We start from the raw sequence: 11,527 nt of genomic DNA, 5'->3' as shown, positions 1-11,527 counted from the left end.
GGGGTGTGGGGGGGGGTGGGGGGGGGGGGGAGTGGGGGAGAATTAAATGCGATTATACACGTTGTTTCCGACAAGGAGACCAATTACGGACTCTCCGTCCCTTGCAGCGTCCGCGCGGTCCAAGTTCTACGTTCGGGAGCCGCTACACGACAGGCCCGATTGGCTGAAAGTGGGACTGACCTTGGGCACCACGGTCTTCCTGTGGGTCTATGTAAGTCTTACCCCCAGTGCAATAGGATAGTTATGTATTTGCTGATAACATATTTCTCCGTGAAGGAAATGCCAAGGATTGAAAGTATTAAGGTTTTAGGGGCATTGAGAAGATAGGGTGAAGCTGAAATGTGTCATTTATTGTTACTTAGCATGGGTTTGTCGTGAGTGGCGGTGTTACTACTTATTATCTTATATCTAATTTCTTTTTTTTAAAAAATATGTATTTATTGATTTCAGAGAAGACAGGAGAGGGAGAGAGAGAGAAACATCAATGATGAGAGAGAATCATTGATCGGCTGCCTCTTGCACACCCCACACTGGGGATGGAGCCCACAATCCTGGCTTTTGCCCTGACCGGGAATCGAACGGTGACCTCCTGGTTCCTAGGTCGATGCTCAACCACCAAGTCACGCTGGCTGGCTGTATCTACTAGTAATTTCTTAAGGAGGATGGAGGCTGGTTGGGGTTTTATGAAGGCACTTTTCTCAGCTGTCGTAGAGACAAACCATCAATGAACAGGTATATAAGTTAAATCACATTCGATTTCCCAAAATATAAGATTTTAAAAAATTGGTTTGGGCCAGAAGGAGAGAGAGAGAAAACATCAGTTTAGTGTTCCGCTTATTTATGCATTCATTGGTTGCTTCTTGTATGTACCCTTCCAGAAACCTTGGTGCATCTGGAGGATGCTCTAACCAACTGAGCTACCTGGCCAGGGCCAAAACATAAGATTTTAATCATTAGTTTGTATAAATACATTGTTGGAAATTATACTTATTGTGTAGGTTTAGAAGCCTTTCTTCTTCTTCTTCTTTTTTTTTTTTTTTGGTCTTTACAGTATGCCAAATGCTTTATATATAAAAATTAATTTAGCCCAGCTGGCTTGGCTCCATGATTGAACATCAACCTATGAACCAGGAGTGCACAGTTCAATTTCCGGTCAGGGAACATGCCAGGTCTGTGGATTCAATCTCAATGTAAGGTGTGCAGGAGGCAGCCGTTCAATGATTCTCTCTCATCATTGATGTTTCTATCTCTCTCCCTCTCCCTTCTCTGAAATCAATAAAAAAATTTTTTTAAAATACTCATTTAATGTTCTCAACAACACTATGTAGGTACTATTATTGTTGAACTTTAACAGATGCAGAAAACACTTGGAGAAATTAGTTTGCTGAATCTGCTTCTCCCTAACTTGAGAGCTAGCTACACTGTAGACCAATCTGAAATACTGCTTCCTTATGGATAAAATTTTTAAAAGTTAACTCAAAGTATCTGTGCTACATTAGTATTTAAAATTTTTGTTTTGTACCTAATGGGGTTGGGCTCCCTCCACTGCCCCTAACTCCATCTCTTTAGGTCTCTTATTTTGGATTTTCTCATTAAAGTGATTCAGTTCTTTCAAATTGAAATGAGTAAGAGGTGTTGAAAGTCACTTACAACCTAACAACAGTAACTAATCCTTTTAAAATAATGTTATAATGAAATTTTTTATATTCTTTTTTTTAATATATTTTATTGATTTTTTACAGAGAGGAAGGGAGAGGGATAGAGAGTTAGAAACATCGACTCAGCTGCCTCCTGCGCACTCCCCACTGGGGATGTGCCCGCAACCAAGGCTCATACCCCTGACCGGAATCAAACCTGGGACCCTTCAGTCCGCAGGCCAACGCTCTATCCACTGAGCTAAACCGGTTAGGGCATTTACATTCTTAATTTAAAGTTTTCCTGAAATGGAGCTTTGTTGCTGCTTGAGGGCTCTGATTAAAATTAAATCTTTGATTTCAGCCAATGTCACCCTATATCAGTGATGGCGAACCTTTTGAGCTCGGCGTGTCAGCATTTTGAAAAACCCTAACTTAACTCTGGTGCCGTGTCACATATAGAAATTTTTTGATATTTGCAACCATAGTAAAACAAAGACTTGTATTTTTTATATTTATTTTATATATTTAAATGCCATTTAACAAAGAAAAATCAACCAAAAAAATGAGTTCGCGTGTCACCTCTGACACGCGTGTCATAGGTTCACCATCACTGCCCTATATCAACCATTGTCCCACTTGGATATTTTGTCAGAGAGTGGTTCTAAGAAAGTGGCTGTCCTCCTGGTATCTAATTAATACGCATATGTTTGGGGGTGAGGTTGTTCATTCACTCACAGTATCAAACTTCTAAGGTTAGAAATATAATACACACCTACCAACCAGCCTGGACCACATTTAATAACCGAGTCCTGCTTTGTTGTGTGGTTTAGCCCCTCTGTGGTGAGGAATTCCATTAACTGCCCACTGAATGAAGTAATTTATTTGGCAAAAGTTGAATTTTAAGTATTAGTCTCCTCCTCTTTAATTTGCCAGGAATATTGCATTTCTAATTTTAACTGTTACCTCCTTCTAGCTCATCAAACAACATAATGAAGATGTTTTAGAATATAAAAGAAGAAATGGGTTGGAATAAACTTTTTAAATGCTAATACTGTAAGTATGCAATTTTATAGGATTAATAGGTTATGCAAGATAATTAAACTATTTTTATTGATTGACTTTTAGAGAGAGAGGAAGGGAAAGGGATAGAGATAGAAACATCGATGAGAGAGAAACATTGATCAGCTGCCTCCTATACACTCCCTACTGGGGATGTTCCCGCAACCAAGGTACATGCCCTTGTCCGGAATCGAACCTGGGACCCTTCAGTCCGCAGGCTGACGCTCTATCCACTGAGCCAAACCAGTTGGGGCTGTATTTGGCTCTTAATATCTACTTGTCATATCCCACACTTAAGTGTAAATTCCATGAGAACAGGAACCCTGTCTGCTTTATTAATCACCATGTAGTCAGCAACTTGCTCAGTGTCTGATCCAACTAGGAGTTTCATATTTGTTGGATAGATGAATGTATAAGGGCAGGCAATAGATTGTTAATTTTTTACTGTGTGACCATTTCGGTATGATTGGTACTACAACTGAACAATTCCTGGTAAAACATAGCTGTGAACAAAATAACATGTATGATCTCTGTATGGTCTGTGATTCTGTGATTTATTTATTTATTTTTAAAATACATTTTATTGATTCTGTACAGAGAGGAAGGGAGAGGGACAGAGAGTTAGAAATATCGATGAGAGAGAAACATCGCCAGCTGCCTCCTGCACACAGGCCACTGGGGATGTGCCTGCAACCTAGGTACATGCCCTTGAACGGAATCGAACCTGGGACCTTTCAGTCCACAGGCCGACGCTCTATCCACTGAGCCAAACCGGTTTGGCATGTGATTCTGTGATTTAAAAGATAGTGAGTTTATGTATAATATATATACATATAGATAGATTAGGTTGATTAAAGTAGATAACTTATTTCTGCTGAGTAAAATAGTAATCGCTAATGTATACTTTTCCATATTTAACTCTCAGTCTCAGCTCTTTAGAGTTTGATTATCCAAATATTTGCTTTTTAAAAAAATATTAATATCAACTTGCCCATATCACTACTTCAGCCAATCAAGAGATAAAAATGAAATAGATATTTAAATCAAAATCAGATGCTTTTACTAATCTTTTGTAGTTCAATTAAATTATTTTTTGCTAAAACTTAAAATGAGGCGTTGGTGCTCTTTGTGGATTTGTTTTCTAGACTTTCTTGATGCTCTAGGGTTAATTATTCAGAATGGTCTAATTTTAATATTTCTGTTTGTTAATGCTGTAGTTTTAATTTCTTTTCTCTTCATTATAGGTATGCTCCATATAGAGTTGAAAGCAGTTCCAATATGTTGAGTTGTAAGCGAGAGAGAAAAGTTATATGTGAATATATGTAATCAGCATTTGTGTTTTGCATCATTAAATGAAAAAATAAAAATACATCTGTATTCAGATTGTGTATGTTGTGACAATGTGTAGAAAATATCAATTCTAAGGTATATTATTAGAAGTATTTCATTGTGGAAGGTAACCTTCTGATAACAGAGTCAGTAGTAATGAAGGGCCCATTGGTAAGAAAATTTGTTAAGAAGATAGACTTAAAAATCTCTGTTGAAGGATTTATTCCTTATATTAACTTTTAATTTCTAGTGAAAGCATTTATTCTTTAGTGTGTCACAGAGATAGAGCTACTTTATTACTCAATATACAAAAGAACCCAAATGCTCTTTTCTTCTAGCAGCGTTATTTTGGTTAAGTCAGAAAGTAATGTTGAATCCTGTTATCAGAGTTCCTTCTCACTCCATATCTTTGAATTTGAATGATTTTCACTTGGATTACTGATTATGATAATGCAAAGTTTATTGTCCCTTTTTGCTAATATTACTTTCATTCAATGATTAGCAAGCTCTTGACTGTTTCAAAAAGGAGTGGAGAAGGTAAAGAGTTGATCAGGGGTCCTCAAACTTTTTAAACAGGGGGCCAGTTCACTGTCCCTCAGACCGTTGGAGGGCCGGGCTATAGTTTAAAAAAAAACTAGTTGGCTGCTAAGCAACAGGCAGCGGTGGCAAAAACACCCAGCAGGCCGGATAAATGTTTTCGGCAGGCCGCACGTCGCCCGTGGGCAGTAGTTTGAGGACCCCTGGAGTTGATAGACACAATTAAAATACACTTCATTTTGCCCTGGCTGGTGTCTCAGCGGTTAGAGTGTTGGCTTGTACCCTGAAGGGTCTGGGATTAAATTTCTGGTCAAGGGCACACACCTGGGTTGTGGGTTCAATCCTGAGCTGGTCAGGGCACTTGTAGAGGCAACCAATTGATATGTCTCTCCTACATCGATGTTTCTCTCTCTGTCTCTCTGTCCCTCCCTCCTTCCCATTCTCTAAAAATCAGTGGAAAAAATACCCTCAGGTAAGAATTAACAAAAAAATAAAATAATATACACTTCATTTATTCCTCATCAAAACCCTTTCTTGTAATCAATTAAAATTTTGTTAACTTGTAATTTAAAAACTTAGTTTACCATACATTTAAAAATTCAAAAAAATGAAAATTCATTGTCTCTCCATTCTGATGTTAAATGGAAGGTTTATTGCCTTGTGATTAGCTTTATGTGTATTTTGGGCTCTGGCCAACACTTATTGTAGGAGATTCATGACAATAACTTGGGAAGTCACTTCTGAATATAAATTCAGAGTTACTTATTTTGGAATAATTATGTAATCCAAATTCAGTGACAGACCAGACATAGCAGTAACTATTAACTGTTGCCAATTTGGAGTCCCAGCTGATAAGAGCTGAAAGGACCTTAGAGGTGATGTAGACCAAGCTCATAATTTTAAATGCAAAACCAGGGGGGAGAGTTTGCCCAGCATCACTGTGGTAGGTAGAATAATGGACCCCCAAAGATGGCCATGCCCTATTCTCTGGAATCTGTCCATGTTATGTTATATGGCAAAGGGGAATTAAGTTTACTAATCAGCTGGAATTGAGATGGGAGAGATTATCCTGAATTAGCTGGTTGGGCCCATTGTAATCACAGGGTCCTTACAAATGGGAGAAGGATGCACAAGTGTGTGTGAGTATGAAGCGATGTGAGAAAGACTCAGCTGGCCGTTGCTACCTTTGAAGATGGAACGGGGCCAAGAGCCAAGGAGTAGAAAAGTCAGAGTCACACAGCCCTGTTGTCACTTTGATTTTAGCCCAGAATTTCTCGCCTACAAAACCATAAGACAATAAATCTTTTGAGTTTTAAAGACTGAGTTTGTTATAGTAGCAGTAGGGAACTACTATTTTCACATTGCAATAGAGACCAAGAAGTCAGCTATCAATTCCCAAGTCAAGGCACTTTCCACTAAAACACTTAAAAGTTTATATTTCTGAAGGGGAGGGAAAACTAAGACACTTGAAATTCTGGAAACTGATAGCCTCAGTTGGAAATAAAATATAATTGCAATGACATTACTGTAGGTCTGGCCTTGAGAAAAGTTACCCTGTGTGGACTTCCATCCTGATTGTGCCTGTACAACTCCAGGGGGAGCTGTCATGAAGACCTGGGCTATCCAAGAAAACGTTCTGCAGAGATGGAACTGTTCTGTCTGAGATCCAGTACAGCAGCCACTACTCCCATGTGGTGACTGAGCGTTTGGAATGTGATTAATGTGACTGAATTTTTCATATTTAACTTGAATTAATTCAAGTAGCCACAAGGGGCTGGTGGCTGGTTAGCACAGAAATAGATTATGCTATGAGTAAACACCTCACAGAGTTGTGCTACATAGTAACACTGGTTAATAAAAAAGAAAGAAAAGCTTTCTAAATTAAATATTGAAACAGGACTCAAATTACTTTAAACTAGAAAAGGGTTATGAAGATACAGAGTGACTCACAGAGCCCAAGAATAGGAATACACCTGGACTGGGCAATAATTGGGGCCTGGGACTCAAATGTCATTAATACTTTTGTTCTTGGCTCTGCTGTCTGTGCACAGCCTCTGCATGCAGACCTCTTCCCCAATCCACATTGTAAAAAGGCCACAATCAATAGTTCCTGGTTTTACTTCAGTTCAAGAGAGTAACTGGACTGTAAAGGAATCATTCTGATTCTAAATTCCCAAGAGGAACTGTGGTCAAATGATGGTTCCTTCGGTAATAACATGAAAGACTTGCCATGAAAAAGAGGATGCAGACAAAATGTAGTCATAGGTCAAATGCAGTCAAGTTTTTTATTAGATCAAAATCAGGTAGACCTTTTTTCACATTTAATGTCTGTGAAGAAGTCATTTATATTATTTTAAGTTGCCATGGGGAAAAGAACAAGCTATACAAACTCAATTTCAAGTATAAGGAGTTGTTATGGGTTGAATTGTGCCCCCCAAAAAGATATATGGAAGTCCTAATCCCCAGCATCTCGGAACTGGGGAAGTAGGGCCATTGCATATGTGATTAAGGTGAGTTCATACTAATTCAATATGACTGATGTATTTATAAAAGAAGACAGACACATAGGGAGAAGACAATCATGTAATGATGGAAGCAGAGATTGAAATGATGCATCTACAAGCCAAGGATTACTAGCGAATAGAAACTAGAAGAGGCAAGGAAGGACTCTCCCATACAGGTTTCAGATGGGGCATGGTCCTGAAAACACCTTAATTTCAGACTTCTGGCCTCTAGAATTGTGAGAGAATAGATTTCTATTTTAAGCCACCCAAGTCTGTAGTAATTTGTTATGGTAGCCTTAGGAAAATAACGCAGGTTTGGAATATCATGTTTATTTTGCTACAGAAGAGAAAGTGAGTAGATGGGGAGGGAGGAGAGATTGAGTGACCTCCAAAAATAGTTTCAGAATTTACCATCTTGATTGCGCTTCCCCCTTCATTGTATCTAAATATTTTAGTCCATCAAGAGGGTGCTTATCAGGACTTTCTTAGTTGCTTGCTAATTTGTCTTCCTAGATACGCTTCTAAATTATTTCACTTTAGCCCTGGCTGTGTGGCTCAGTTGGTTGGAGCATCATCCCATTCTCCAAAAGATTGTGGGTTCGATTCCAGGGCAGGTTTTATCCCCAGTGTGCCTACATGAGGCGAAACGGATCAATGTTCCTTTCTCACATAGATGTTTCTCTTTCCTTTCCTCTCTAAAAACCGTTAAAACATACCCTCTTGTGAGGATTAAAAAATAAATTGTTTCACTTTATATTGATCTGTTGAAAACATATGGTCATGGCCTAAGAATTTAGTGCTAAGAAAAACAAAGCTGTTTCTACCTTTCTGTGGAGTTTAGGAAATCACCCAGTCTTTGTGAATTGCTTTTAATTATATAGCACTTAAGCCTTGAATAAGTGTGATTAATATTGCCAGTAGAGGACCTCACATTATGCATCATGTTTTCAAAACTAGTATCTTTGTCAACAGTCACAATTTGGTGGAGGTCATCTTAAATGAGCTAAGTTATCTCTGACCCTAGATTCTTGTTTTTCCAACAAGACCAAGAAAAATGTCAAGGATGTGCTCAAGGGCAGCATTGCAAATAGTGTGCCTAACAGCTGGGGAACTATTGCCCAAGCCTCACAGAGGCTTCTACAGCAAACACCAAATGTTAAAATTCTCTAGGGTTTGTGAGAAGCAGCTTGCCACAGAGTGAATCTGACAACCCACAAGCATGTCCTCTCGTGAGAAATGTTTCAAGATGTGGGAAGAGTGTGCCATCAGACTGCAAAGCCACATGCCCTCCAGGAGCAGTGGGGTAGGTAGAAAATTCCCTCCCATCAAAGAGGCATGAGCTTTTCACTAAGATGAAAGGGATGTGGCGAAGTGAGACTATTTCTCTCCGTTTTGCCTTTCCCAGCTGGGATGGCCCCATCTAATCTAGAGGATACCATAAAGCCCCCACTGGACTCCACCATGTATCAGATAAGATGGTGGGATTGAATGGATCCTGTCATATGGACACTGAAAGGCAGCAGGTCATAGTAAGGGAGCCTTGAATTTTGGCTCAGACTGGAAGTAGAATCTAGCACCACCTCCTCCAATAGCTGAGCATGTTTTACACCTAATGTGCTTTACAGCTGACAACAACCCTGTGAATAAAAATTATCTACATTTTACTTAGACCAGTAAATCTGACTCCCAAACTCATGTCCCTAACCACACTATTATACTACTTTGATATTTTTCATATGTAACAGTGATAATCAACATTCCCCTACCTACTCTTTAGGGGTGTTGAAGATGAACTACAAAAATAGGTGTGACAATACTCTGGAGAAAGTTTTAAAGTCCTATATAACCTGTGTTTTATTTTTGCATTTTTAAAACCAGTTTAGTTGTAACCAAAGGCCTTAGATTACATTTATGACTGATATCTGGCCAGAGATTTTTTAAAATATATTTTTATTGATTTCAGAAAGGAAGGGAGAGAGAGATAGAAACATCAATGATAAGAGAGAATCATTGATCAGTTGCCTCCTGCATGCCCCTCACTGGGGATCGAGCCTGCAACCAATGCTCTCTCCACTGAGCCAAACCGGCTAGGGCTGGCCAGAGACTTCTTTGTGATCATTGACCCCATTGATGGTGGGCTTGTTTCAGTGTCTCTTTAACCTGATATTTTAACCTCTGTGAGTGATAGCAGAAATCATATCTTGCTCATTAAAGAATGCCCTGAAACAGTGCCTAGCACATTATCCTCAATAAATGTTTGTGAAATCGATTATAACCAATCCCCAGCATCTAGCAAGGTCCCAGCGTATGGTAGGCATTTTGACAGATACTTATAGACAGTTTGATGGAACCTGGGGATGATCGGGAAGACCTCAGACTACACCTAGACCCCAAGTCTACACTGAGTTCTGAAGGGGAGCCTGAAGTGGTCCTGAGAACCATCGTCATATATAAATGTTCTCTCAGAAAGAATTATTTTTAGGGAAGCTTCCAACACATTAAATACCTATAATGCATTTGCCGCCTTTGACTATTCCTCTTCCTGGCAACCAAATCAAAATTCAGCCCTAAGGAAAGAATGAGCTGTGGTAGTAGACAGATTTTTTTTTCTTGTCTTTTTAAATTTCAAATAGGGTCACACCAAACTGGGGTGGTTAGAAGTACTCTGGACAGATTTGGTTTTATTTGTCAATCTGTCCTAGGCACTAGCAGTTCATTAAACATCTACACTACCAGTGAGATAGCTCATCACTAGTTGCAGGAGGATGTGTACCTGATGCTGGTCAAAGATAGCAAGTTTACTAATCTTCATTTTGTTACTTTCATGACTGATTAACTTCTTGGTGGAGGCCCTGGGGTCTACCCTTTCTTGTGCTGCTTCAGGTCTAAATTTGACCTCTCCTTAACTGCAGATTACCCAATTGCTCTTGTTCAGTGTTTAATCCCTAGGAATAGCTAGCTACTGTATCCAAACAAAAAACAAACAAACAAACAAAAAACCAACAACAACAACACCCATTTCTGACCATTGGTTTGTACTCTTCAAATGAGAATAAGTTAAATATTATTAGAACTGCTGCGGTAACCGGTTCAGCTCAGTGGATAGAGCGTCGGCCTGTGGACTGAAAGATCCCAGGTTGGATTCCGGTCAAGGGCATGTACCTTGGTTGCGGGCACATCCCAAGGGAGGTGTGCAGGAGGCAGCTGATTGATGTTTCTCTCCCATCGATGTTTCTAACTCTTTATCTCTCTCCCTTTCTCTCTGTAAAAAATCAATAAAATATATTTTAAAAATATTATTAGAACTGCATTCAGAACTAGAATCTCCAAAGAATGTTTAGTTGCCAAGTAGCAAATAAGCAAATATTTTGTTTGTAACATGCCTTAGAGAACTTGGAACTAGAAAAACTTTGTTCATATGCAAAACAAACAAACAAAAAAACACCACACAAAACTATTAGCTCCTAGACATTCCTCCCCCCCACCCTGTCGCTTGCTAAAAGGAATAACTGCCACCTCCCTCGGAGGGTGAAATGAGAATTAAAGGAGATAGTATGTGAAAGTGCTTTAGAAACTGTCAAGTGCCAACACACACATAAAGGATTATAGTAGGACACGGTCCCTACCAAAGATTAGTCCTTTAGAAAATGTTATAAGCACAAATGATTGGTGTTCATATTCAAACCCTGACTAATTGTAGCCACAATGAGGCAAGTGATTGAAATCTGGGGGGAGAAACTAATAATTTAGCATTTTTAGTTGATGTGGAAATGCTAGTCTCGCACCTCATAGAGGAATATACAGCATCTGAGGGGTTATATTTAAAGTCATTGAGACCCTGGCGGGTAGCTCAGTTGGTTAGTGTCCTCCCCATTCGCCAAGGTTGCGGTTCCATCCTGGGCACATACAAGAAGCGACCAATGAATGTATACATAGGTGGAACAATCTCTCTCTCTCTCTCTCTCCCCTCTCTCTCCTCCCCTCTCCTCCCCTCTCCCCCCCCCTCAAATTAATAAATTAAAATAAAGTCATCCTAACAGTGAATTGCTAAGAGCCAGCCATTGCCTGGGGATTTCACGACTCTGAACACGACACTAAAGGCTACTCCCCCTCTCCCCGCTCCCCTTCCCTCCCAGGAGAGCGAGGAGAGTGCGTGAGATAAGTTGGACGCACTCTGTTTCCTTGCGTGAGATAAGTGGGTTCATATTCCATCCGGCCTGGGAACCAAAGTGTGCCTGACTCCGGATGCGGACCCTGAAACACTTCCAGCCTTCACTGAGGAATTCCCCTTAGCAAACAGTACCGGCAGGCAGGTGATTCCCTGTCCTTCTCCTGAGATGCCTCCGTCAGCCTCTTGGACTTCGGAAACAGGAGCAGAGCCTGCAGCCTGGGGTGGAGAGGGGAAGGTGCCAACGACTCTCCCCACCCACCCGCAGCGGCCGCCCGGGCGGGGGCAGGGGT

General features: G+C 40.1%; 1 protein-coding gene across 1 annotated transcript; it reads left to right on the top strand.

Annotated features, from left to right (window-relative positions):
* Positions 1 to 23: 23 nt before the first annotated feature.
* On the top strand, positions 24 to 4,076 carry NDUFC1 (NADH:ubiquinone oxidoreductase subunit C1). The gene is made up of 3 exons (XM_006766080.2): positions 24 to 211; positions 2,611 to 2,690; positions 3,941 to 4,076. Exons 1-2 carry the CDS (start codon positions 47 to 49, stop codon positions 2,668 to 2,670), a joined length of 225 nt encoding a protein of 74 aa, XP_006766143.1. The 5' UTR covers positions 24 to 46; the 3' UTR covers positions 2,671 to 2,690; positions 3,941 to 4,076.
* The last annotated feature ends 7,451 nt before the right edge of the window (positions 4,077 to 11,527 follow it).

The sequence above is a fragment of the Myotis davidii genome, unplaced genomic scaffold (genome assembly GCF_000327345.1).
Source record: "Myotis davidii unplaced genomic scaffold, ASM32734v1 scaffold436, whole genome shotgun sequence".
NCBI classification, from domain to species: domain Eukaryota; kingdom Metazoa; phylum Chordata; class Mammalia; order Chiroptera; family Vespertilionidae; genus Myotis; species Myotis davidii.
Note: the sequence above shows the minus strand (reverse complement) of the source record. Positions and strands in the feature narration are given on the sequence as shown.

Bases quoted from the DNA above. Each gene is read 5' to 3' on its own strand.
- NDUFC1 (XM_006766080.2), top strand. From the start codon at position 47: ATGCGATTATACACGTTGTTTCCGACAAGGAGACCAATTACGGACTCT. The intron at 212-2,610 runs GTAAGTCTTACC...ACCTCCTTCTAG, and splicing joins CGGTCTTCCTGTGGGTCTAT to CTCATCAAACAACATAATGA.